The following is a 27,776-nucleotide window of genomic DNA, read 5'->3' on the forward strand; positions in this document are numbered from 1 at the left end:
GTCTTGTTAGGGGAAAGCAGCAGCAGCAATGGAAGGCAACAATGCCAACAATATACTATGCTCTTGCCCAGCTGGCCCAGATACAAATAGACGCCTTGGGGACCAGGGTGCAGTGGAGTAGGTAAGGAAGAATTTTGTTCACATATCTCTCCATCTTGTCATGGTCCCTTGCATGAGAGCTGCTGCACTGTCCAGGTCAATTGAGGATAGGATTGGGCTGTAAGATTCTGTAACAATCCCCCAGTGCAGTGGTTCTCAAAGTTTTTAGCACGGAGACCCACTTTTTAAAATGACACTCTGTTGGTACCTACCTAGCTTTACAAGGCTTTAAAAAAGGTGATCTAGAAAGAAACAATATTTTTGTTTGTTTTTTGTTTTGTTTTTTTTTAAAACCTTGATCCATTTCTCATGAGGCAACCCTAATGAGTAGCCCTAAGGCTTGAGGGCAGAGGTTCCCAAACCGGGGTGTCGTGTTGCCCCAGTCAGTGAAGCTCTGCCTCTGCCCCCTTAAGGGGTGGGGAGACAGCATTGGCAGCAGCACTATTGAGATGATAGTGCTGTTGCTGGGGAGGGACAGGTTTTTTACACTTAACTGGAGGTCACTATGGCTCTCTGGAGGATCCAGGAAGCCTGCGACCCCTGCTGCAGCCTTCCTAGCAGCTCCAAACTGCTGTGGAAAAGAAAAAAAATCACTTCTGGTTTTGTGACAAGACAGGGAGTGGTTTTTTTTTTATTTTTTACAGCAGCTTGGACTCTCATGGAAGGCTGCAGAGGTGATTGCAGGCTCCCTAGAACCTCCAAAGAGCCATAGTGATCCCCAGGTAAGTGCAAAAAGCCCTTCCCTCCCTGGCAGCAGTATGAAGGACCCAATCGTATTGCTGCCCCCTCCCCACCCCGTCCCCTCCCCTGCAGATACTTACTGATTCCCAAACTCTCCTTGCGAGCTTGGGAACTGCTGCTTGAGGGAAGGATGTCAGCCATCCTTCACCTGCCCCTGCTACGTGTCCTTTGTGGGAAAAAATACGCCAGAAAAAAAAACTCAAAACACTTATCTCCCTATATTTACACAAGCTTCAAGCTGCAGGAGCTTAGCTCTTTACAGGGCAGTTAGCAGCTATCTGATTTTTGAATGGCCACAGAGCTTGAGACAATTATAGCCCAGTCCTATCCTGTGCTGGAACTGGCAGGCCGCCTGGAAGCTAGAAGAGGTGGCTGCAAATCTCAAGTGGACAGGAAGGATAAGTGGATGAGGCCTCCACCTTCTTCTCTTTCATGCTGGACTACAAGCATCAAATCCTGATTGTTCTGCTTTCTCCTCTTTTTGCAGCTCTGCTTTCACAATTGCTCACAGTAGCACAGCTGCTTACAGCGGCAGTTGTGGCAGCAACTGCCACAACAACAATCCTCAGCTCATTCATTCCTAATCTGCCATGCTAAATGGCAGACCACTGTGCTTTTGCAGAGAAAGGTTTTTGTCTGTGTGCATGAAATGAAACGGATGGCAAAATAAATGTATGGTCTAAGGCAGTAGTTCTCAAACCTCTAACACTGGGGCACACTTTTTAGAATGAGAATCTGTCAGGACCCACCAGAAGTGATGTCTTGACCAGAAGTGACCTCACCAAGCAGGAAGAGTTTTAACAATCCTAGGCTGTAATCCTACCTACATTTACGCAGGAGTAAGCCCTATGGATTATCATTGTTAAAAGTATATACGTAGTAGCCTGTTTAAAAAGTACAGATGTGTGACATTTCCCCAAATGCAGTCACATACCATGTGAAGCATCAAGTCTCATATATAATAATTAAAATATTGAAATGAATGGGACCTACCTGAAATTGGCTCGTGATCCACCTAGTGGGTCCCGACTCACAGTTTGAGAAACACTGGTCTAAGAATAACTAGAATCTATATAGCAGTTTAAAAAATGACATCAAAAAATCCATTGGAAAGGAGGTGTTTTGTAACATTTTGAGATTGCGGTGCACCTAGTAACAGAAGACTGCTTTGAACTACAAGGCCAGCCAATTGAAACTTCAAAGAAGAGCTGATTGACAGCCTACAATGAAAGATGGCCTATTTGTGACCCAGAGAATAAACTATGTGGAGAATGTGTCCCTGAAGACAAAGCCTTCTTCTAAGGGGCCTGCTCCTTTGAAATCCAGAACAGAAGTTTTCTGTATTATATTATGTAGAATTATCTGCCTGGCATCTGAGCGGGTGTATAAAGGAGAGAGAGAGTGTGTGAAAATAATCATGGTTTTGTTTGTGTTATAGCCCATCCTGTTTAGTAAATAAGTTCAATGACATTTACACCCAGGTCAGTTGCATAGGATTAAAGCCTATTTATAATATGTAGCCTAGAATATAATATTAACAGTACTTTGTGAGGAGCTATACAAAGAGATCTTTGGTAAAATAAGGAAGTCCACAAGCTTCTGCTGCCATTCAGTAATGGCAGTAACTTATGGCAGTAACTTATAATGTATAGTATGTTGGTATTACTCAGGGCTGATCCAAGTAATATTCATATTCCAAGTATTCCAAGTATATATATGAATATTACTTGGATCAGCCCTGAGTAATACCAACATACATTATAAGTTAACCCAACCACCAAAATATAAATAATTACAATTATGAGTGTAAATATTTGATGCAAAAGAAGAAAAAAGAAAAAAAACAACCAGTGTAAAGTATGAATTGAATTATCTAGTTTACTATAGAAAGAAACTGAAGCCTGGTTTGTTGACAAACATGTCAATAAACTCTCTGCCTTCTTTGCATCTGATAGAACACATAAACTGGTTTTACAACACATAAGCCAGGCTATCTTTATTTCCTCTCTCCAGAGCACATCCCTACTCTCTGAGGAATCTTCGTATTTTACCTCCTAATTCTTTAATCTGATTTCCTTGTTTAATCACATTTTGCTTCCTAACACTTTTGCATCTTCTAATGAACTTGAAGAGGAGCTCAGCTTTTACAAGTAGGCAGCTACACTAAATTGATCTAGCAGCTCAACTGTTACCAAAAAAAAATGCAGACACAGAAAGAAACTACTTGAAATGAGACTATAAGCAAATGATTAGTACACTGACATGTTTGGAAAAACATAGCAAATAATCCCTCAGAGATGTTGATCCAGCTTCCAAAGAGGCAGGGCTGGTGAGCTTGGCATTTGTATCCTCCAAATGATTGTTAGGGATGATCCCTTATTTACAAATCTAGTATAGAAGAAGTATTCATCTCTTATAGTGATAGTTGCAAGAATGGCTTTGCCTAATTTATATGATGGTCAACTCTTTGTGTGTGTGTGTGTGTGTCTGTCCCACTATAACAATATTGACTTAGGGCACAATCCTAACCAGCATTTAGGCCGGCATAAGTGCCCCGGGAGGGTTGCAAACGTGCCGTAAAGCATGTTTGCACCTCCATGGGAGGAAGCTGCGTTGGCGCATCTAGATGCACTGATGCACGGAGGCCAGCAGAAGGCTCCACGGCGGCTTCCATGCCACGGCGGCTTCCATGCCACTGCTTGTGTCGGCGCACCTGCGCCGACACAAGCAGCAAAGGTAGGCGTGGGGGCGCGTGGAGGGGGCGGGAGGGAGGCGTTTCTGGAAAGGGGGAGGGCAGGCGATGGGTGGCCCCGGGGCAGGTGTGTGGGAGCTGGGGGCGGGGCTGGGACCTGGTGGTTATGCCGGATCCCAACCCCCATCCCTGGGGAGAATGGAGCAGCTTCAAGCTGCTCCGCTCTCCTTGGACTTTCGCCACCTCCAGAGGTGGCACGGGTCCAAGGAGACTCATTGGGGCCAGCAGCCCTTACCCAGGGGTAAGGGGAAGAGCTTCCCCTTGCCTCTGGCTGAGCCACTGAAGCCAAGGAACCTGCGTTGTGGCCACAGACGCACAGTTTGGGAACCGCTGGGTTAGAAAGATTTGTAGGTTTATCACATTTTATTTTAGACTGTGGACTTCTGCATGGGACAAACAAGGATGGTTTTTGTCCTCATGTCCTGCTTGAAGTCTCTGGTGGGCCAGTGTTGGAAAAAGAATGCAGAACCACAAAGACTCTTGGTCTGAACTAGTAGGGGTTTTTTTGGGGGGGGGGAGTTGTTCCTATTTGAAACATTGCTTCACTGCTAGAACGTATTCAGCTTCTTTATATCTTATTGTGGTCTATAATACTATTTTGCTAAAGCATGGCCTTATCCCTGGAGGGCCTATGTCATATTTTTAATAGTTTGTTCCCCACCATTTTATTCCTAGAGATCTCCAAAGTCAAACTACAGTTACAAGCTTTGCATTTGTTGATCATGTTGCTTCCTGATGCCTGCAGGGATACAGCAAAGGTATGCATATTGTTCTATGAGTTTTGGCATCTGTAATTGTCAACTTTCCACACAGCTAATTATATTTGCTGAAACCTAGCCATGTACAAAAACCTCCAAACTTGCCATTTTCTTATCAGAGAACGACTTTCCTCTAGGGAAAGTTCATTCTGCAAAGATAGGGCTAGTTGAATCATATCTGTAATTAATGGAGTCCCTTGTTCAGCAAGCAGTTGTTTTGCAAAAATGCAGAATTTACAGAACGTGGTTCTGTACAGGCAGTCTAAATGGAATACTTTCCAGAATATAAGATGTCAAGCAGGTGTTTTGATATTTATTTGTATGCTAATTGATTTCAAGAATTATTCAGTGTCAGCCTATTTTGCAAGGGCCACAGTCCCACAGTGAGGTAGATAGAGATGCTCAAATCCATGGAAATAGATAGACTTAGGCACATCCAATTTGTGTAGATGTCCTCTAAGATTTAGTGCAACGGCAACCAAATGAACTTAATGTTCATAGCAGCATGGGTCTGGGTGATCCAATAAATTGAGTCTGAGTAATCTTCTTTCTACTAGGTCCTTTTGCAGTTCTTGAAGAAAGTGGTTACTAATGTGAGGAAAAACAAAATGACTTTGTGGAATGTTTCCATGGTTGTTGCCCCGAACCTCTTCATTTACAAAGGCAAACGTGCAAACCAAGAAGAGATGCTAGCAGCAGCCACTACAGCACATATTGTGAGACTTTTGATTAAATACCAGGATATCCTGTGGATGGTAGGTTGGTTCTTTCTTAATGGTGCTCTTAAGTAAGACTGCCATAATTTTGTGACCCATGCCTGAGTGACATCCAGATTAGATTGCTACAGCGTGCTCTACATGGGGTTGTCTCTGAAGTCCATCCAGAAACTGCAACTAGTGCAGAATGTCGCTTCCCATGTGGTTGCGGGAGCTCATAAGTTCAACTCAGTTGGGCAACTATATTGGCTGCAAGTTTGTTTCCAGGCTTAATTCAAAGTGCTAGGTTTGCCTTTTAAACCCTCTACGACTCAGGTCCATGGTACTTGAGGGACTACCTCCTTTCATACAATCTAACCTATCCTCTCAGGTCATCAGAGGGGGCCCTTCTAACTGTGCTGCCACCAGCAGTGTTGAGGGAGATGGCAGCAAGAAATAGGGCCTTCTCAGTGGTGGCACCCTGCCTGTGGAATCCCCTTCCCCTGGAACTGAGAACAGCTTCCTTTCTGGAGTCCTTTTGGCAGAGTCTTAAGACTTTTTTAATCAGGGAAGCTACTGTATGCTGATGCCAGGGGAGGGAGGGGCTGGCGCTTTTTTATGAATTGTATTTTAATCGTGATCCAAGTTTATTGTATTTTTTAAAAAATTGTTTTTATTGTACTGTATACATATCAATGTTTTAGAATTTTTTTATTGTTTTATCGATAAGCTGCCTTGAATGTTCTTAGCAAGTAGAAAGGCAGGGTCTAAATTCTGTAAATAAATAAAATAAATTTTCTGGCAAGGCTCCCCTACCTGGCAAGGCTTTTTGTGTCATACAAGAAATTCAACCAGGCCTCTTTTCCTGACATGAATATGTAAGAATGGAATGTTAAGAGGCTGGGTCTTTTGTGCACCCCTGAAAAGTACAGGAATTCTTCCAAAAAAGGGTGACTATGGTTAAGATTTACCTCATGCAATTATAAATGAGATGGAGAAGAATATGCCATATTTATTGTTACAAATGGTCCCAAAACTAACAGCCCAATTCCACCTAACTACCTTCCATGGCAATGCAGTGGCACTAATGCAGCATCTTCTAAATCTCAGGAACTTTTGGCATGCTGAGACTTTCTTAGGGTAAGGAAACTCTCTTAGGATAAGATTATAGATTATATACTTTTTAAAGGGACTGTTAATATTTATATTTTTTATATTGTATTTTATGTTTTTATTGCCTTTTTGTAAGCTGCTTTGAATACCCACTTGGGACATAAAGTGGGATATAAATTTGCAAATAAATAAATGCATTTGTCCCTTGCCCTGGGGAAGAGCCCTGCTGGCCTAGTAGGTCAACTCGGACCTGTACCACTCCAGGCCAATCCAGGCCAACTCCAGGCCAATCACTGCCTTGTGAAGGCAGATCAGGCCTAGGAGAGCCTGGAGAGGGGTTAGAATTCAGTGGGCACTTCTGCCACTGAACCTGCCCCCTTCTCAGACCTGGTCCACCCTCCTGCCTGCCCCATCTCCTCCCCTTTTCTCCCACCCCCTGCCCAGTTTCACCCCCTCTCTGCCTTTCTCACAGCTGCTTTGCAACCTTACCTGTCTGCTGGCATAACACATGTTTAGGATTGGGCCAAAAGACTGTATTTGCAGTGAACTGGATTCAATTCAGTTGTTTGTAAGGTATTGAAGTCTTCATGCTGCTAAATACAGGTTGGGTGCCTTTTCTAGTCTTTACACAAAAATGATGCAGATGTCATCAGTAGCTATGGGGGACACAGCACTACCTTTTGCAAGGCATGTCAACACACCAGATGCTCTTCTCCCTCACCTTCAGTGCCATTCCCAGCAATAAGAGCAAAGCGGAGTCTCCTCTGCTTTGCCCTTGCTGCAAGGAATGGCTTCAATGGCGAGGAGGATGGGGAGCTTGCACGGTGCGTTGAGGTGTCCTGCAAAACTTAGTACTAGGTCCCCTGTAGCTACACTACTGGATGTCATGTAGGTTATCCATCTCATAGCCCTTGTAATTTGGGTTGCCAACTGTGACTGAAACATGATATAATATTGGAAATTCCTGGAGGCCCTGTTAAAATCTCCATAGTTGCTTTTTGTACTCACTTGGATATTGTTTCTGTTTCATGGAGACTCCAGGCCAATCTGATGGTGCACAACCACGCTTGAAACCCAGGCTGTTGTTACAAAAGCAGTTGTCAGTGTCTTATAGTGCAATCCTATGCATATCTCCCCAAAGTACATCCTATTGTGTTCAGTGGGGCCTTCTCCCAGGAAAGCAGTCTTGGGCTTCTTGTGGTCCAATCTTATCCAGGCCTCATGCTGGTGGATCTTGTGATCTGCCAGTGTAAAGCCAGGACTGATGACTCTCCAAACACTCTGTCATTCTACACCCTGCTAATGGTGGCACAGGAGCTGATAAACCCTGTGCCAGCAGGCTGCAGAATTACCAGAGAGCATGTAGATTAGCAGCGGGGGCAGTTGAGGGGAGACAGGAGGTGGATTGAGGTGAGGCAATTTAGGGGCGGGATGGGCAGCACATTGAGATCCTATCCCCTCCTTATTGTTCTGGTTCTGCACCCAAGCGACCCCTCAGACTTATGCAGCTAAAGAACTGGTATGGATCTGAGGAGACCCATTGGAGACCAGGCAGCCTACAGAGTGGTAAGGAAAAAAGTTTGTTACTTAACGTCTCCTGGGCTCTCTGGTGCCCCCCCCCCCCAGCATGCAGTATGCACTCCATTGGTGGTGGTGTCCACTCTGGGCTGGCAAGGGATAGGATTGGGCTATATATAGAACTAGCCTAGGATACAAATTAATACAGACTTAATTTCATGAAAATAGAGGTCTAGTTCCAAAATCTGTAGCATACAGTGCATTTATGTATAAATGTTGAATAATAACCAAGAGGGAACTGCTTTGATAGGTAAGAACCCAAGAAAGAGAGTTCTTTGTTCAAGTTTTCTTCTTACTCTTTAAGAAGACTATGCTAAATTTCCTACAAGATCAAGACTGGGGGGCTGGAGATGTTAGCAGAAATGATCATCCACAAGTTACGAGTACAGTGGGCCCTCAGTAACCATAGGGAATCAGTTCCAAAACCCCCCACGATTCTGAAATCTGTGGATAATGAAACCTGCAGGGGGCAGGGTCAAGGTGCCTCAAGGACTCATGTGGGGGTCATGCTGGGTGTCAGAGTTCACACAGGCCTAACAGCCTCTTCAGAAAGTCTCCTGGACATAACCGGAAGCCACTTCCAGTTGCATCAGGGAGGTCCTCTGAGGCCCCCTGAACTGAGGGCTTAGCATCCGCAGATGCTGAACCACTGACAAGAAGGGTCCACTGTACTTCTCAGCCATTATAACTCTGGGTTGAGTTCCTTCAAGCTGATAAGGACTGTGTCTTCCTCCACCTGCTTACAATAGGGACATTCAAAGATTTAAATTAAGTGCACTGTTTTGTCTCATTAGCAGTTTGTTTTGGAACTGCATAGTTAAAAAAAATACTACAAGGAAATATAGTTGGTATTCATCATATTTCTCTGTTGAGAAAGTCGATTGTTGGCATCCTTCAGTTTCGGAAGACTATGGTATCGCACTCTGAATAGTGTTCTGGAACAGAGTGTCCTCTCCAATGCTCAAAGCCTGGGTAAAGTAGATATGGAGGATAGACTGTTTCCCATGCAGCAAATCCCCCCTCTCCACGTCGCTGAAATGGTCCAATGGAAAGGCAGACGCCAATGCGGTTAGTTCCAGCGCGTCACAGGAGTTGCCAGAACATGACTGTGTTCAGCCATGAACTGCCTCAGGGACTCCAGCTCCGGATTTTGCCTCCAGGTTGACTCCTGAAGCCTTTTCCATACCTGGATGTAGCCACAAGGCAGTGGAGGTTTGGCATCAAGAGTTTTCCTTCTCTCAGATGAGCTGCCTTCCCAGGCTGACGAGGGGGGTGAGAAAGTCGAAGAGGCTTATAAATCAGTGCTTTATTTTTGGTGATGAATACTGTGACTGATGGGATACTGGACCACATGCAGGACCACTCTTCTTGGAATCTGGAATTATTTTTTGGAGAGTGGAAAGAAGACCTCTCTTTCCAAGATGGTAAACTTGGAATAGCTACAAGGGAGTGATGTCCTGGGATTGCAAGGGGAAGACTTTGAGAAAGGCCTTTGTCACGTGCACTCAGCTGTGCTTTCTTTCTTCCATTCAGGTGCCAACATTTCTGATTTCTCAGGTGAGAAAAATGAATGAGGCCGCAATAAACAACACAAAGAGGCAGCTAATGTTTGACAAGGGTGTGCGAAGGCTGTTGAGAAGGAAAACCATGGAGAGGGAGAGACCAGAAAGAACCGAGGTACAGTACAGAATTAGTAACAGTATTAAGAAGATTAAAACAAATGCCAGTTAGTATTGGCTGGTCATCTTTCTACAGGAAAAATAATCTATTCCCAAAGCAATTCACAATATAAATGCTCAAAAGATTAAGATGGGATAAAGGGGGAGACTGTATAAGATTTTGTGGGACAAAAGATGGCACTTTGAATTTTTTTTTCAATAGCAAAAATGACTGGGCACTAGAAGTCTTGTTGTGTGATTCTGGGGCCTTTTCTTCCATTCATGGGACAAGCTAACATGTTCAGTACTAACAGAAGGTACACACTGGTGTACACAGAACTTAATTCAGAAATACAATTCTGAAGCCATGTTGGCATGAATGATGGTCACGAGGTTAAGCTCACTACCTCAGGCTTAACTGATTATGATGTCAGTTTCAGAAGAAGTCCATTCAAATAGCCCCAAGAAGGTGCAATAACGAGAAAGAGTGCAGCAGTATGCTCGGGAGCACAAACCCTGTTTCTTACCCTTCTGAGTCTAAGAACAAATTATTAACCATTCAAGAAGGGGCTTTTTGGCTTGATCTGGTCCAGGGGAAAGACTGACCAGAAGGCAAAGATGGCTGTGGCCAGATCCCTGCAATTCTTATATGGTCCCCGCAGGAGGTAAGAACTGCCCCAGGCAGCAGGGAACAAGAGAGGGTTTGGGCCTAAATAGGATTTGAGCCTAAATCCTAACCCACTTTCCAGCACTGGCATAGCTGTGCCAATGGGACATGTGCTGCATTCTGCCATTGGGGAGCACTCACGGAGGCCTCCTCAAAGTAAGTGAATGTTTGTTTCCTTACCTAGGAGCTGAATTGCCCTTATGTCAGTGCTGGAAAGTGGGTTAGGATTGTGCCCTTGGTTGTTTTGAGGCATCAGGAAAGAGCAAAGGTGTGCCCTGCTAAAAGATGCACCCAATCCAGTTCTGACCTGCAGTCATTGCAGTTCGGAAAAGAAGGCCAGCATGATTTTCTGTCTCCACCCTGAGCCGTCTTTCCTTGCATCAGGGCAGTGAACATTTGTTGTCTTCTGTTGTGGTCTGGTTGACAAGAAATGCAACAGTGACCTGCATGTAGCAGATGCTCCCTCTGAGCTTTTTGCCCAATGAAGATGGGGTAACAGCACGACACAGTCCCAGCAAGTCCCAGCAGATAGATGCTGAGCGCATGTAACTGCATGGTGACTTTTTGTCCAAGCCCTCAAATCTGTGTAGAATCATATTAAAAACATAAAATCAACCACACCTATTTTAAGTGAAAAATAGCAATAAAGGAGCAGTAACAACAGAACAAAAACACATGAACCACACAGACAGCGAAAGGGCCATAAGAATCAACTCAGAGGAGCAAGCTAACAGCAAAATCCTAGGGATGCCTACTCAGAAGTAAGGCTTATTGAATTTAGTGGTACTTACTCTCATGTAAATAGGTATACTCCCAGTGGATAGATTTACACCCAAATGACATGAACAACCCCGCCTAAACAGGAAACCTGACACTAGCCTTTGAAAGGTTAAATGGGAGAGCTAGACATGTCTCCCAAAAGAGGAAGTTCCAAAGTCTGGGCATGGCAGCTGAAAAAGTTCAGTCCCACATCCTTACCAACGGCACTTTGGACATTTGGTTTCCTTTTTTGTTTTGTTTTGTCTTGTTCCTGTGACTTCCTTTGCCGCTTTAGAAGAAAACTACCATTTTCCAACATGCAGAGTTTTCTGTGCTTGAAACTGACACTGAACTCTATTTGTGCGCAAGTCCCCTCAGAAATGGTGCAAAATAAACATTGAGCTTAGCATTATAGTACAGACTTATCCATATGGTTGCTTTAGTGACTTGTCATTTCCTCCCCTTTCTGCAGTCTGATATACCCGAAGGGGTGATAAGAGTTCATGCTCCACTACATTCAAAAGTTTCTATGGCAATTCAGCTGAACAATCAGACAAAAGCCAAAGATATTCTGGCACGATTTCACTGTGAAAACAGGTGAGTAAAAGCATGCAGTTGAGCTGTAGCACAATGGGAAATCTTGGTTTAATGATAGAAGTAGTTTGCACACTATTTTTTCAGGTGTTAATGGTAGTTTTGTTTCACTGTTTGAGGAATAATAAGAAAGAGCCGAATTAGGAAATTTGAAAAGTGGGGAAAGGGAACAAATTGGACCCAGACCAAGGTTTCAGAACATGAACTCATATACTATGTTACATGTATAGTGTTGTTCTGAAGCCCAACACAATGAGGGCAACATTGCCCTGACTCTAAGGAGCTTCTGGGGAAAAAATGTCAGTTGATGAGTTTGGGGAGGCTTGTTGTTGAATGTACGAGGGTCGCCCAGAAAGTAATGCACCACATTTTTTCTCTCAGCCTACAGTAATGGTACGAATGCGAAACTTTAGATATACATTATTTGAATTTTCAGGAGTGCGCACACAAATTTTTGGTTTCTTCAGACAGATAGCGTAGCTGCAGCAGTGTTTCAAAATGGTGTCTGTAAGTGATGTACGTTACAAGCAGCGTGTCGTCATTGAATTTCTCACTGCGGAGAAAGAAACTGTTGGGAACATTCACAAACGTTTGTGTACAGTTTATGGAGAATCTGCAGTCAACAGAAGTATGGTTAGTCGCTGGGCACAGAGGGTGAGGCCATTAGAAGGCGGTTCGGCAGAGCTCCAAGATTTGCAGCGCTCGGGGCGGCCATCCACGGCTGTCACACCTTACCTTACAAGATGCAGCTTGCTGATGTGCTCATTCGCGAGGACCAACACATAATGACTAGGCAGTTGGCGCTGAAGCTGTCAATCAGCAAAGTAAGTGTGGATGCAATCATCCGTGCTCTTGATTACTCAAAAGTGTGTGCACGATGGGTTCCGCGCTGTCTTACGGTGGACCACAAATCTCTCAGAAAAAACATTTCTTCTGAGTTGCTGAAAGGTTTTGAAGATGAGGGGGAAGCGTTCTTGTCCAGGATTGTGACAGGTGATGAAACCTGGGTTCACCATTTTGAGCCCGAAACAAAACGACAGTCGATGGAATGGCGTCATCCTCAATCTCCACAGAAGAAAAAATTCAAAGCAACTGCTTCCGCCGGTAAGGTCACGATCACTGTGTTTTGGGACTGTGAGGGCGTCATATTCATTGATGTGATGCCAAGAGGCAGCACCGTTAATTCTGAAGCTTATGTGAAGACATTAACCAAACTCAAGAAGCGCTTCCAGCGACTTCGGCGCCATAACAACCCAGGTGAATGTTTGATTCAACATGATAACGCTCGGCCTCACACAAGTTTGAGGACTTCGGAACACATCACTAAACAGGATTGGACTGTGTTATCCCATCCACCCTACAGCCCTGACCTAGCTCCCTCAGACTTCCACTTGTTTGGGCCACTTGTTTGGGCCATGTCTTCCGCGAAAGGATGCCATTCGCGGAAGACATTTGGAGGATGACAAAGAGGTGATTCGCACAGTGCAGAAATGGCTTCGTGACCAGAACAAGGAGTGGTACCGACAGGGCATACATGCCCTTGTGTCTCGCTGGAGGAAGGCCATAGAACTGGACGGAGATTATGTGGAAAAATAGGGAGTGTAGAAGAAACATCATTCTTTCTTGTGTGTAAGTTTCATTGTGTTCAATAAATAATTGTTGAAGAAAAAAAATGTGGTGCATTACTTTCTGGGTGACCCTCGTACATTTGTCCTCCCTTAAGCTAGCCTGAAATTAATTTTTATAGCAGCCATATCAAGGGAATTTAAATTTCAGTGTCAAGCAAGTGTCATGGTGATTATGCATGCACTAATTGCATCTAGGTTAGATTTATGTTTGAAGAGTATGTAAAAAAGATTTTACTTATTTCTAAATAAACTATGTACAATATTTCAGTTGCTGTGACTGTACTGGTGGTTGTGTGATTTTTTTTTTCCTTTCACAGCCATGGATCATCAGATAACATAAAAATGCAAATCCAAAGTTTACATGAAGTTGGAGGAAATATAGGTAAGTGTTTAAATGTCAATAGTAATAGCTTTTTCCTATAGACTAGGTTTTACTTTGTGCCTAAAGTCAACAGCAATGTTCAGCGTGTGGGGCAGAGCCATCCAACACTGTCCCATGGTGCATTAAGTGCCTCAGGGCGCAATCCTAACCCACTTTCCAGCACTGACATAAGGGCAAGGGAACAAACATTCCCTGACTCTGAGGAAGTCTCCATGAGTGCCACCTAACTGCAGGATGCAGCACACGGCCCATTGTCACGGTTATGCCAGTGCTGGAAAGTGGGTTAGAATTTGGGCCTCAGAGTCTTATCCTGTGCTAGAAAAAACAGGTAGACTGGCCTTCATTGTATCCAGTGCAGGGTTGGGGCTGGTTACAGAACAACATGGGGTAAAGGGAATCACTTCCCCTTACCCCATGTCAGACAGCAGTGGCCCAAATTGGACTACTTGGATCTTCGCCACCTAAAGAGGTGGTGCAGATCCAATAGGCCTAGTGCTAGGCTGGGCCTCCCGGGAGCGGGGTTAGGATCTGGCACCTAAGTGCCGGATCCTGGCACCACCACCCCCAGACCCAGTCTGCCCACATGCCACCCACCCTTCCCACACCTGGAACCCCTGTGCCAGCTGAGGCAGGCCAGTGCATACTTACCCGTCTGCCGGTGCAGCGGGACCCAATTCAGCCTCCAAAGGCCGCCACCAGCCTACCTCCTCCCTCACTGGTACGGAAGTGCCTTGCTGCACTTTTGCAACTTCCGGAGCTGGTGCAGGAGACTTGCATAGGCCTAGTTTCATTTGACACTGAGCAGCTCCCTCCCATGCGCAGTGCAGGTCCTGCAAATCATAGTTTTGAAGCTGAGTAGAAATTGTTTATTCATCAATCTAGGTTGGCTGTGAATCTGGGGAGTTTTTCTGCCTGCTTTACATTGCTTTGGATAAGGTGGTTAGGCTTAGATAGCCTTGTCATAGTTTAGTCGTAATGAGGTGAGTGAACACAGAGGGGAATTAGAGGATTAGTAATTAGAAAAATTCGGGGAATTAGCAGCCACCCAGAGGCTTTGTCTGGATTGCCACTAATGGTTTGGGGGCTTGAGTAGGAAAGAGAATGAAGCCTTATGAGGAATGGCCAGTTCACAAACTCAGGGCCATAGGGTGGCGGTAGTGATGAAGAAGGCTGGAATCCCTCAAGGCACCTTAGAAGGTATAACTTTCATTATGCCATGTCTTTGAGGTGTGGTAGGAGACCAATCACAGGCACTGAGTCAAGGTGGACTTGCCCTTAATGTTTTAGGATGCGGATACCTGTGGAAGAGATTTGTCATCGCATACCTTGTGGTGACCCGCACCAGCTCCAGGTGTCATTAACTAATTCAGTTAATTGTCATAGTTTAATAAAGTTGTATTGCTCAAGAAAGATGTGACCTTTCTCCCAATATTTGAATCTTGCCTCTTTATTGCTGTATTCAGTTGCAACAGCTTATTTGGAGGCTTAAAGGCCAGGCAGAACATGTTCTTGCAGTTTCTCGTTGGTTGTGTGTCTATAGCAGCCATTTTCAACCACTGTGCCATGGCACATTGGTGTGCCACGAATGGTCTGCAAGTGTGCCACGGGAGTTTGGGAGAGGGTCATTTGTTAGTAAGGCCATTGGGGAATGTGAGACCCCCCACCAATAGCATAGTGTGCCTTATCAATTGTCAAAACACTGATGCTGTGCCTTGACAATTTTAGTACCTTGTCACTTGCTGTGAGATGAAAAAGGTTGAAAAGCACTGGTCTACAGCAACACACCTAGGAAGCCTCTGCATTCCATCAATCATATACTAGATGTGTGTTTGTTATGTACATATGTGCAATCCTCATGTCTTCCACAAACCTGATTGGGGTACACTTTACCTGGGGACAAAGGCCTCTAGTTGAAACAGAAAGGACAATGAAAGGAAGTTTGATTCTTGGACCCTGCTGTAAAGTTAGGAATCTCCCTGTCCCAGTGGCCTTCCAGAGCTTGAGCCTCATTCAGAAATAGAATTTAATACATGATGAGTATGAAGGGTTTGCAGTAGCTCAGTGACATGGATAAATGGCTTTCTCAAAATCTCCCACAATTAAACTTGGTAATAACTGAAATAAACAATTTTTTTTTTTAAACCAGCCTATGTTTCTTTCAGGACAGCACTGTTTGGACCCAGATGCTTACATGCTAGATGTTTACCGTGCAAATCCTCAAGCAGAATGGGTGATTAAACCCAAAATAACTTGAAACTTCCAAAGACTTCTGGGCAGAGCACTCTAGAAAATGCCAAAAGGTGGTGGGGAAAGCTCCCCTATCAAGAATCAGGTGGCCAATGATGAAAACCAAAGCAGTTGCTACTGTGCATAAATCTTCCCAACATGATTTACGACCTCTCTCTTCCAAATGCATCATAGATGTACATAGAACTGTCACTCCAGTTAATGGTTTGTTATCATAATAATTTATTTTGCAATGAGTACGCTAGTTCAACTTGTGTTCATTTTCAACTAATGTAAAGGACCATGGACAGAAGTTAACAGAATAAAAACTGGATTTTTTTTTCTTCCCATCTTGCCACTTATTTTTTCTAAGAAAGAAATGCAATGGCATCCCAGTAGGCTTGACAATAGCAAGATACTGTAAAAGACTAGTAGATACAGAAAAGGGAGAGTATCATTTAATAAAAACAGTGGGGAGTGCCAAAGTTTGGAGGCAACTCATTCCTGTTTTCTTGTCATATGTTATTATACTGACTGCCAATGAGAGGGGGGAAATTACTGTATAAAGCATTTTTACTGTTAACGTACTGTGCATGTATATAAATATATAGGTATACACAAATGCATAGCATTTTAATGGCATTTATCTGACTTGGACAACATACACATTGATTTTGTAACAAGACAAGTTAATTTGTATTACATGCATTTCAGACTTTATGCCACTGTTTGTTTGTGCCACAATGGAAGCAATTGTCCAGCTATTTCCTATAACTTCCAAATCCTTAGTTAATTAGTTAACCACACTTTAAAAGATTGACAGCTTTGGAAGTTGATGAATGTTTTACAAGTATCCAGTCAAACGACTCTTTCTTTCTAGCAAATAGTTCCTTTGTTTCTTCTGCCTTTTCCAATTTAATTTTGAACTAACAACACTGAAAATCATGACATCTTCTGAAACTGTATGAAAAATAATTTTGCATTGTTGCCTTCATCACAAACACAAGGGAGTGTATACGCAGAAAGACGCATGCTAGCCTTTAGGCACAATCCAGTGAAGTTCAGTAGTTTTAATTCCATTGATTTCAACTACAAAATTCAGCATGTACTTAAGACCAATGTTGCATATACACAACAGGGATCAAATGTGTACACCTCTGGGCCGGGCAGAAATGCATTAAGTATCTCATCTCAAAATTAATAAAGTGTTTAATATTGAATGGATCATGCCTTGTTTTAGGAAAAATGACAGCTAGGCTTGGATAAATGAAAAATGAAGTTAGTGTTGGTTGACAATTGGAAGATACCGACTGACTATTCTTGCAGTAGGAAAAAGATAACTCTACTGCAGGAATTTATATTTACATTTTTGTTGTTGTTAAGAAATGTTACCTTATTAGTAGAAATTGTATTGTAATCCTTATAGGCTGTAAAGTAAAACCTCAGACATATTTTGTGGTTTTAATATGTGTAATACTGCATGGTTAATTCAACGTGGTTTGTTTTGCTCTTCAGCAGTTGGACCATGGCTGGAGAAAACTTTCTGATCAAGATCTGAGTAGCACGTGCCTTTCCTCAATGAGTCATAGCCACAACTTTGTTGGAATTGCATACATTACATGGTGTAATTCTGTGCATTAGGACTGATATCAGCGTGCCATACAGATAGTAAGCTCAGACTATAGCCAAAAGTAAAATATCTAGAGGGAAATAAAGCAGAGATGGCACAAATTTGAAACACAATGATTCTGTAAAACAGAACAAATGTCTTCCTACAGATTTAGTGTCAGAGAAGCATTGTCAAATATGTGGAAGAGCACTAGCATAGTCTCTTCTTGTATTGCTACTTTCTTAAGCCTAACTACCTCAGTACATATTCTTAGAAAACTATATGTTAGGAGCTTTGGGGGTTAATCCAGAGGGTTGTATGTATCTGCCAACTAATTAGCTAGCCCTCACCCAAGCATCTCTACAGTGTGAGGTAGAATTTCTTCTTCTATATCCCTAATACTGCAATGCCAACAGTGTGGTCCCTCTGTTGGTTGCTGTAAGTACAGTCTCCTTCCAATAGTTGTGCTTGTAGCACTAAAGGCAGAATTTGGCGATCTAGCCACAAGAACTTTACACGTAGCACAAATTTCTGTTTCCAGTCTTGTAGGCTCAGGGCCCAAGAGTTGTTTTCTGTATGTGGACTTCACTTCCTGGATCAGGGTGTGGTTTACCAACAACCTAGCCTCACTACAATTAGTGGTGGTACCAATCATATATTTATTTTCATGTTCTATTTACAAGTATGGCCTTGTACCAAAATGTTACAGAGAGGAAGAAGGGCAGGGAAAAGGCCATTCCTCTTCATTTAACCCAGTCTTGCTAGTCTTTTCCCACACATCCCTTGGTATTTATTGTAATTTTATTTTTGTTACATCCAAGCTCTTTTCTTTTCAGTCTTTATAACTGGTATAAACTGGTTTAGGCTGTAATTATGGTTTCTCACAATTGTTTCCACACAGACTCAACAGTGAGTGTGGCTATCTCAGTGGGAGAAGGGTTCTGTACCCAAACTGCCATACTGCTTTATCTTTTGCATTAAGAAATATTTTCCTTCAGTGTTCCCAGGATGTTCAGTTTCAACAAGCCATCTGCACTTCTTCAAAAGAGTAATCATGCATGCATTTGGGTTTTCCATTAATTTCTTTTCTCACATTTCATCCTGTGGGGGGAGGAACTGAGTCCATTTTTCCTCCACCACCCTGTACCCTCACTGTGTTTTCCTCACTGATTAGAGCCACAGTAGATTGCAAGGGGCAGCTGCTGTGCCAAACATCCTTACATCAATGTTCTTCTGATCTACCAAGCAAAGGTTTTGTTTCCTAAAAACATTTTACATTTCTTTTGCTATGTAAACCACTTTGTGTTCTTTTTTTGTTGAAAAGTGATATATAACTATAACACCTTTTGCTGCATTGTACTGGTGTCTCCAATATGTGGAAACCCTTATTGCTCTCTTCCAGAGCCTGTTTGCAAACATACCAAATTTGTGTGCATTCCATCCTCTTTACAGTTAGAGAGAATGAGAATTATCCTTCTGCTAAAGTTTTTATAACTCACTTTCATGGGCAGGAGCCAGTATTAGCCAAAGTTTAATATGTTGAACAAATGTCTCAGTATTGTACTAAACAGAAAAACATTATCCCCAGCACTTTAATTTCTGTTCATGTTGAATTGGAAGGAAATTTCAGAGGTCTAACTCTTTTAAAAAGTTTTTTCTAGAGTAGCAACAGCATTTAGTTAAAGTGAAATCTTTCAGCTTTTCTTTCCATTGACCGTCTGTCATGAATGGTTTGCTTACAGGAATTCCAACTAAATGCAAAGGATTTAAGCAGAACATGTATGTACTTAATCCAGGACAAAAATTAAAATGGTATCAACTAAACCTCTTACATGCTTGCTTGCTTCCTATTTTAAAAACATTGCTTCCTAAAAAAAAATGAGTGACTCAATTCTGCAATACAAAAGCCTGTTAGAATGAAATTCAACAAGCTGAAACGGGTCCTGTTAATTTTGAGCACTTTGATCAAACCTGGATTACCAGAAATAAACATAAGAGTCTTCTGCTCGGTTCGTTTGTGAATAGGATGGTCAAAATTTTTGGAGTTTGGAAAATGTCACACTATAAACATTTGGTTGTGCAGTCACCAATCCAGTCTCCGAGACAAGCCAAATATTTCAGCAGCCCAGTGACTGTAGAAAAGGGCACTCTTCACTTTCAGGGGAAGAAATGTCATGGTCGTACCACTAATTTGATTAAAGTAGTAACTGCATTTTTATAAGGCCATTATGAAGAAATCCACATTAATTTCTTGTGTGCCTTCTGATATACTGTACATAGTGAGAATGAATGCATGAGGGCTTCAGATCAGTTTTCCCTCTTCAGACAAACCCTAACACACATGTAATGAATCCATAGTAGTAGACCACACCCACTGGCCACATTTATGATGTCAGTGTGTCCTCTGGTCATGTCCCCTAACATTGGTACGTTTAAGCTTTTCGTACATTTGTACAAAAGCACAGAGAGGCTTCTATGCAATCTGGAACTCTGCATGCCTAGAGTTCTGGATCGCATGGAAGCCCCAAAATACATACATAGGAGTGTTTTTTTTTGGTTCAGCTAAGTGTGCAGATATTGGGGGTGAAGCCAGAAGGCATGTCTTGCTACCGTGTCCATGAATTCACTAGATGTGTAGAAGAGATCACCTGACAAATGCTCTATTGTTTACCATTTATAATGATCAGGGCACCCGTAGTTTATGATAGTATCTTACATAGGTTCCCAAAGCATTTGTAGTAGAAAATCAGCATTGATTAAAAAACCATTTGCTGTCTCCCCCTGTGCACAGTAAACATAGCAAACTACCAGGGAGAAGAGTTCTCTCTGGAATGACAGCTTTCTGTTTTGCTTGTGAGAAAGCTTGTGAGAGAGCACTCAAAAATGTAATCACCCTTTCCTAATCAGTCATGCTATAGTGGGCCAACAAGAGCTGCAGCATGTGATTCTGCTGATCATTTCATTCACATCCATCTGTAAGAATGGATGTGGAACTGCACAACCCCAGCAGCAAGCTCAATATTATGACCCATGTGCTTTCCACTACAATATGAACAGGAAGCATCTCACACTACCCAAGCCCTCAAGGCATATTTTAACATGGCTTGGCTTCATCCTCAATTAAACAGAACTGTTCTGGAACTTATCCTCTCTATAGTGGCAGGGAGCCATTTACACACCCAGTTTCCAAAGGAGCCGTTTTTGTATACTAAATGCAAAATACCAGCAGCAGTATCATGTCCCACTGCAACAATATAAGCAGAAACTTTTCAAGTTTTTATTATAAGTTCCCTACTGAGTTCCACTGATTGTATCTTGTGCTGAATATTTGCTAACTCACTTTTTACGGTTACGATATGCACACGTAATGAAAGAATGCTTTTATTGTGTGGGCCCCCATTATTTTTATTATAAAAAGACCCATATACATAAAAAATGAAATACTGTCAAGGAATCAACAGAAGGTACATTGCAAATACTGATTTTAAAAAATACTTCAATCAACATTTAAAAAACAGAAATACAATACTTAGTTAAACTTGTTAACATTTTAGAAGAGGTATTTGTTGTACAAAATAGGTTTTAATTAAACTGGAATTGTAGAAGTTCTAGCTAAAATTTTGTCCTGAGATGGAAAATACATAGAAATCGCTGAGACCAGGATTACCATTAAAAACACTTCTGTTTCATTAGCAACAGACAGACTAAACCTCTCAAATATGATCATTTTCCCCTGCCATTTAGTGTTCAGCCCCTGGGCAGGAATGTGGAACAACTCCACGAAGGTCAAAGGCTTTACTAAAGTCAAAAGATTCCACTTCTTGGCCTTTGATTAGCATGAGTTTTCTTAAACAGCCTTGGAATGAACTCTTACTGGTCAGGCAATTTTGCTTTACATCCGCTAGAAAACAAATGAAAGAACACAGTGAGCCTGTTACTGTCTGGAGGAGATGAACACAGCACCTGAGCCATGGCTACACACACACACACACACACACACACACACACACACACACACTTGTTCTGAGAGAGAGAGAGAGAGAGAGAGAGAGAGAGAGAGAGAAATAACTCTTCAAACAAATTGCCAAGGAAAAATACACAGCCTCTTTCTTCAGCTTCAATAAGATTTGAGCACTTTTGCATCACAAAACACGTGAAGGAACTGCATGCTATCTAGGGAACCCCAACCAAAGCCCAATGTAAGGAAGGCAAATAAAGCCTTTAGTCACAGCATCAGATGCAAGGTGGGTTCTATAGGGTACCAAAGATGGCTAAAATCAGCCTGCATCTACCACTTTAGACAAAACCCTACATTGACCTTGAACCTGATTCTGAACAAAGGCAAAAACTGAACCAGGCTGTTGGCCAATTCTACTAGGCCATAGATCCTAGACATTTTTCATAGGCTTCTCTGTTTAAAAACTAACTTTGATACTGGCTTGATGCTTTCACCACCATTTAGCCAGAACAAATAGCAGCAAGACAAAGGCGAGAAAGGGGTTAGTCGGATTTTCTGCATTTTCAAGGTGACAGAAAACAAATACATACCAGGAAAGCCTCCAACATAAATGGGATTGTTTGTATCTGCTGAGGTTGATTGCATATGTGGATTGTCGGTCTGAACAAAGTTCCCATCCACTATCAGGGCAATACGGTGCTTGCTTTTGTTTGCTTGGAGTTTGTGCCACTGTCCATCACAGAGACTGGCCATGCCTTTTGGTTCATAGGTGGCTGTGATTCGCCCAGCACCATTGTTAACACTGAATAAAACCTGCACAGAAACAATGAAATGCCGATAAGGCAGTAGTTCCCAGTCTGTGAATTGTGGCGCCCTGGGGTGTCATGAAGCACTTGGTGGGGCACTGCAGGCCACCCGCTGCTGGGTAGCGAGACCACAGCATGAGCCTCCAGGTGGCAGCAGGAGTCCCGGCAGGGCAGGCAGAACTGCAATGCTCAAAATTATGCACTGCAAAACCATCTCCTCGTCTGATTAACTTGCCCCTCTCAAAGTAATTTGTACAGCTCACCTGTTTGCCCACCTAGCTTTGTTACAGCGGCGGGGGGGGGGGCTGGATCATTTGAAGGATAGAATTGCAATCTGTTTGCTTCACTGTTTTATGGCTTAAGAAGCTTGAGCAAAAAACCCTACTGTTCTGCTGTTTCCTCAGAGGAAGGAAACAGACTGGCCTTCTAATGCTGTCTGATATTCTACTTCTGAGAGTGAATCAACATTTTATTTCCCCACCCACAGATAGGAAGGTATATACTGACTCACTAAAAATACTTAATGCTCTGAGATAAATAGCAAGTGACACCTAGAACTTTTTTTTTAAATCTGCATATTAGAATTGCCTATCAGAGAATATTGAGTATTTCTATACATGAAAAGATGGGATGAACTTAGAAGTGATTGAAGAAAAAGTGGTCCAGTATGATTTCCAGCATTTACAAGAGAAAGGCCAGGTAGCACAAATGTGCACCTACATATCAGCCATTGTGCTACACCAGTGGGGGGGGGGGTAGAAACTCCCAAAGTGGAGGGAATCTCCAAAGCCCCCATACATAACTGGATAGGAAATGTAACATTTCTACATAGAGCATAATAAATAAATCATTGCCTTTTGTGGCCCACTATGTGAAAAATGAATCTTTTGCCTCTTAATATACTGAAACTTTTTCAAAACCTTTTCATCCTCGTATATATTGAAAAACATGGATAGACACGTTTACCCCCCCCCCCTATATATAACAAAGCTATGTAAAACTAACAAGGGCTCAAGTGATTCTGCAAAAGCCTTATCTAATGGAAAATATTCCTACTAACCTAAAATATTACTTAAAAGTTTGCTTTAAACAATGTTTAAATTTATTTGGATTTGTCTTCACATCGTTTATACTTCCCTTCATTGGCAATATATTATCTGGCAAAAGAGCCAACAGATTTCAAATAAGTTAGTTAATTTTTAGATTTCTTAGGTTCATTGTGAATCATATTTATATGATTACAGTCATGATACTCTTTTTTTATTGGATCTGTTAACCATTTCCCTAGTTTTCTCATCTTATTTTAGAAGCTTTCATTCCCCCTTTGTTTAATTAAGGCCTCAAATGAAATTATTCTTTTCCTATATACAATGAAACAGGAGACTGCAAAATCAGCACTGTAGCCAGAAGCAAGGGAAAAGGAGGAAAAAAAACAATAAAAAGGAAAAAGTTCCGAGGAATTATTCCCAGGATAGTTCAGATTAGTTAACTAGTGGAACAAAATGCATTCATAATTAAGTTAGTTAAGTATGCACTCAATAGTACACATTATGGGGCCATCATTGTTCATTCCAGTTTTACATGTTACATGTGTACTCCTCTTGATGCTTATTAACATCCACCTGCCAAGTTTTTTTCAAAACAGATTAATAAACACAGTTTCACTTTTGCATGTCAAATGAGTTTGCGACTCACCTTGCCATTGACTATCTCCAGCCCAATGGCATCTACTTTTGCACTACTGATTCCAAGGAGAATTCCATTTGCAACAGTGGTGCGGAACTCAAGCGTAACATTAACATCGGATCGAACCTTATAGCCCTCTTTAACTGCAAACAAAGAAATCACATTAGGGGTTTGTAATCTGCAATGGAGGCAGTAGCTGATTGGTCCAAAGGTTTTGAGACAGGATTTAGAATTTTGAGATTTTGGCTGGTTCACACATGGTTCTTCCACGCATGGTCTACAAGTGGTCTGGTGTGAGAACAAGGCTTAGACTTGCAGTTTCCTCCACCCTACGTGTGAAGATTCATGGAAGTAGGCCTTGCCCAGATAATCTAGCCAGGTCCTTTTTTGTGGCACAAGGACTGTAAGAATTGATCATTCTCACTTCAGTTCATTTTAAACTCCTACACACAATAGGCAGGCACTTCTTGCACACTCTACTGCTTGCACAGTGTATACACCAGAGCTGTGTACTACCCAGAGCAGCTATTTCTTAGGGATGTCAAAACCTGCCACATGTTTAAAAAAAAAGAAAAACTTAAATTAGCCATCACACTCAACTTTTCTTCATTGTAGCTTTTCAAACCTAACAATTAGCATTGGTGCATGCCAACACCAGACCAATGCTGGCATTCTTGCAATGCCAGATCAACATCATTCTTTGAGCAGTTAGACTGGTATTGCAGCAACGTGCCCATCTCACACACTCTAACTGCCAAATGACAGCACTCGTGACCGATTTATCACATGGAAGTTCTCCTTAGTAAAGATTCATGTCAGTAGGGCTTATTGGACTGAGAAAAATGCATGTACTGATGAGATGCTCTCACAGTGCAAAGATCTTTCTCAGGAGTGGGTATGTGCAAAAAGCTATTACGGGTTACATTTTGCACATTGAAATAAATGTAAAAGGAGCAGCTTTCAAGGTAAGGATATCTGCTCATTGCAGGCAAATGTGCACATCTATCAATGTTCAAGACTGCCTGTGTGGCTCGGCTTTGTGGAAGTGGAAGCAGTCTCATTCTTTACATTACGATTGAAAGCCCTAGTGAGCCCTTTGATAAACTGCAGTAATTTCTCATTTCTGGAAAAAAAAGTGAATGCATGCAGCTATTAAAGATGCAGCTGATGGTGATTCTCAGTTAGGGAACAGTTAAGACGTGATATTGTTTACACACTGCTAGCAGGTTATCAGTCAAAGCATAAAACTGAAAATAAAGGAGAAAAAGCCTCCAGCCGTGCATGCGGGGGAGGGGGGAAGATAACTTGCCCGGTTCCCCCTCTTGCGTGACATGCTGCGCTATCATTGGTGACGGGGCATTCCTCTGGTGCACAGTTTAAGCCAGGGCACAGGCTCACCCAGGCCTCTTTGAGCCCTTACAGCAGTGGAACCTGCTCACACACCCTTCAAGTACGGTCAGAAGTCTTGTTGGCCACCTGTTGGGGCCAGGTAGAAATTTTTTGGCTTTCCCCAGGATTGCCTGTGGGGAGAAACTTTTTTCACCTACCCCTGACTGTCCACCTGGGGTTTTCTGGGCATTTTTTAGCCAGGTTGACCATGTCTGGCAGGGTAGTGCAGGACTAGAAGGAGAGGTAGGGAGCTGGTGTCTACCCTCAGGTTAGTAACAGGCTGGGTTAAGGCCTGTGCTGGTCCCCTAAGGCTACCCAGATCAGGGTTGGCCTGGATTGAGCCCAGAATGGAATTGGGATGCCCACCTTTGTGGTTATCTGGCTCAGGGTGGGTAGAACAATTCAGCTGCCTTAACCCTGTTTCCAGGGGTTGGGGTGAAGAACCTGGAGGAGCCTTTGGCAAGGTCAGGTTTTGAGCCAGGGTGGTTTGCTCAAGGGAGGGCTCAGACAGGCAACTGTCTCCTCCTGGTTAGGTGCCTGCACTGAAGGGGGTGGAGTTTAGTCAGGACCCACTGCATTTATACCAATCGCTGCTCAGCTTTATAATTCCATAAATCATGGCTCTGTTTACAACCAAGTCTTTGTGTCGCACGTGTTTGGGGGGGCGGATACCTGGGCAAAGGAAACTCTGTATATGGGGAATTCTGGAACATTGCTTTATTTATGCTTATTTCAATTTTATTAAAGGAGAATAAAACAAACAACTTCTTACCCAGAGCAGCAAAACCACTTCCATCAAAAAATGTTCCTTCCTGGGCTGCTGCATAGCATTTACTCACAGCAAAGATGGAGGTTGGGCTCTCTCTGGATAGTTGCTTGCCATTAATGGACAGTTCTCCAATACATGCAGGGATGCTGTAAGTAATCTGCAAAAACCATTTCACCACCATGATAAATATATCACACATCCAAACACACTTATTGACTTACTGCTTCAGAACTTTAATCCTCTGCAGATAAATGTTATACTGTAATTAGCACAGAGAAAGAAAATAGATGGTAGATAGATAAAAGATATTAAAATGAAAGCCTTCTTACATTTCCAATATTTTTGGCTGTGTAATCTAAGGGTAGACCCCCTAAATACAACTTCCCATCCACATCCAATGTGTTTCCATCTCCTGGAATATTGACAGCCAAAGATTCTTGTCCATCAACAATGATTACACCTTTCTTTTTGGCAAACTCTGCTTTCACCTGAAAGATAAGATACAGTATTTGTAATCTCTCATTGATAGTTGAGACTTACAGACCAATCCTAACAGTCCAATCCTAACTAATTCTCTACAATGCAGTGGCACCAACATGGCACCTGTTGTATCCCAAGGGGGAATTTCGGCCTCCAGAGACCTCCTCAGAGTAAGGGAATATTTGTTCTCTTGCCCTAGGGTAAACTTGTGCAGAGTCACTCGTCAACTCAGACTTGAGCCAATTCTGTAGCTAGCACGAGTCTGCACAGACATGCAAGGCGGCCGGGAAAGGTTAGGATTCAGCTGGCACTGCTGCCACCAAACCTGAGCCCTTCCCAGTCCCAATCACCCCCTACCCTGTTCCACAAACTTCCCACCTTCCTCCTATCCCCTGTGCATACTCTCCAGGCCAGCAGGTGTCGAGAGTCCTCTGGCATGTAGAGCTGGCCACTTGCCACTTGTGGTGGCAGCCAGACCATGCGCTCCAGCGTGTCACCTTGTGTGATGGCCAGTAAGCACCTAGTACTGCCCAAACACGTGTTCCAGCAGTGCTAGGCACCAGTAAGATCAGGCCTTTAGAACATCACATCAAGAATACAATTCTCTATACTGTAGAAGTTATAGGATCACTAGAGATTTTCCTGCTAGTTTCTGTGCTGAGTAAGAGTGATTATATAATTTATTACACTTTTCAGAGCAAATTTTTGCCTTTGGATATCTTAATGCACAGTATAGTGATGGACAGCTGTGTAAACAGTGAAGATAAAAGAAGGAAGTCTAACATCCAGACAATTAAAAAATTTGAACTAACTCAGAAAGAGGAGAAAACATAACAAATAATTCTTCTTCCTATAGCCAAAGAGAAAAGCAATGAAACACCTGCAGCACTTACTGTATGCCACTGTCCATCACTGAGGATGGCTCTGTGAGAGGCCAGGGCTCTTCCTTTTCCAAGGTCAAATGAGAAATAAAGCTTTCCCCCTTGCAACTGAAGGGCTGCATAGTCAGCCTGCTTCTCATGAGCCATGTAGAATATCAGTCCACTAGAAGAAAAGGTCCTGAGATTCAACTGCACAGAAAGCCTAGGAATAAAACGTAGAATTCATTAGTGGGAGACCATTGGGAACCCCATGGAAGCTGCTCTGAGCTTTCTAAAGAAAGTGGGGTGTTATTTATTGGAGATATATTAAATAAAATCATTGGTACATCATTCCACATCTGAATCTTGTTTACATCTACGAAGTGGGTGCTTTTCAAAGGAAGGCAGTTTAAGAAACCCAAAATGAGATTTAGGCCCAAATTCTAACCAACTTTCCTGCACTGGCATAGCTGTGCCAATGGGACGTGTGCTGCATCCTGCAGGTGGGTGGCACTCATGGAGGCCTCCTCAAAGCAAGGGAATGTTTGCTCCCTTCCCTCGGAGCTGCA

At 42.7% G+C, this 27,776-nt stretch overlaps 2 protein-coding genes across 3 annotated transcripts in view; one reads left to right on the top strand and one right to left on the bottom strand.

Moving 5' to 3' along the window:
- The window catches only part of ARHGAP28 (Rho GTPase activating protein 28), a 98,137-nt gene extending 81,617 nt beyond the window's left edge, over positions 1-16,520 (top strand). For both annotated transcript variants that reach the window (XM_066624315.1, XM_066624316.1), the window contains exons 10-15: positions 4,268-4,350; positions 4,908-5,105; positions 9,270-9,413; positions 11,293-11,417; positions 13,360-13,424; positions 15,587-16,520. In XM_066624315.1, the coding sequence (XP_066480412.1) occupies positions 4,268-4,350; positions 4,908-5,105; positions 9,270-9,413; positions 11,293-11,417; positions 13,360-13,424; positions 15,587-15,678 (707 nt within the window). In that variant the 3' untranslated portion in view covers positions 15,679-16,520. The remainder of the gene's footprint in view (positions 1-4,267; positions 4,351-4,907; positions 5,106-9,269; positions 9,414-11,292; positions 11,418-13,359; positions 13,425-15,586) is intronic.
- Positions 16,521-20,826: 4,306 nt separating this feature from the next.
- LAMA1 (laminin subunit alpha 1) overlaps positions 20,827-27,776 on the bottom strand; it is a 118,721-nt gene continuing 111,771 nt past the window's right edge. Inside the window, exons 58-63 of the mRNA XM_066625109.1 lie at positions 27,241-27,430; positions 26,197-26,355; positions 25,871-26,024; positions 23,719-23,852; positions 21,808-22,030; positions 20,827-21,160 (exon numbers count right to left, since the gene is read on the bottom strand). Coding sequence (XP_066481206.1) covers positions 21,000-21,160; positions 21,808-22,030; positions 23,719-23,852; positions 25,871-26,024; positions 26,197-26,355; positions 27,241-27,430 — 1,021 coding nt within the window. The 3' untranslated portion in view covers positions 20,827-20,999. The remainder of the gene's footprint in view (positions 21,161-21,807; positions 22,031-23,718; positions 23,853-25,870; positions 26,025-26,196; positions 26,356-27,240; positions 27,431-27,776) is intronic.

Source organism: Tiliqua scincoides, chromosome 4 (genome assembly GCF_035046505.1).
Source record: "Tiliqua scincoides isolate rTilSci1 chromosome 4, rTilSci1.hap2, whole genome shotgun sequence".
Taxonomy (NCBI): Eukaryota; Metazoa; Chordata; class Lepidosauria; order Squamata; family Scincidae; genus Tiliqua; species Tiliqua scincoides.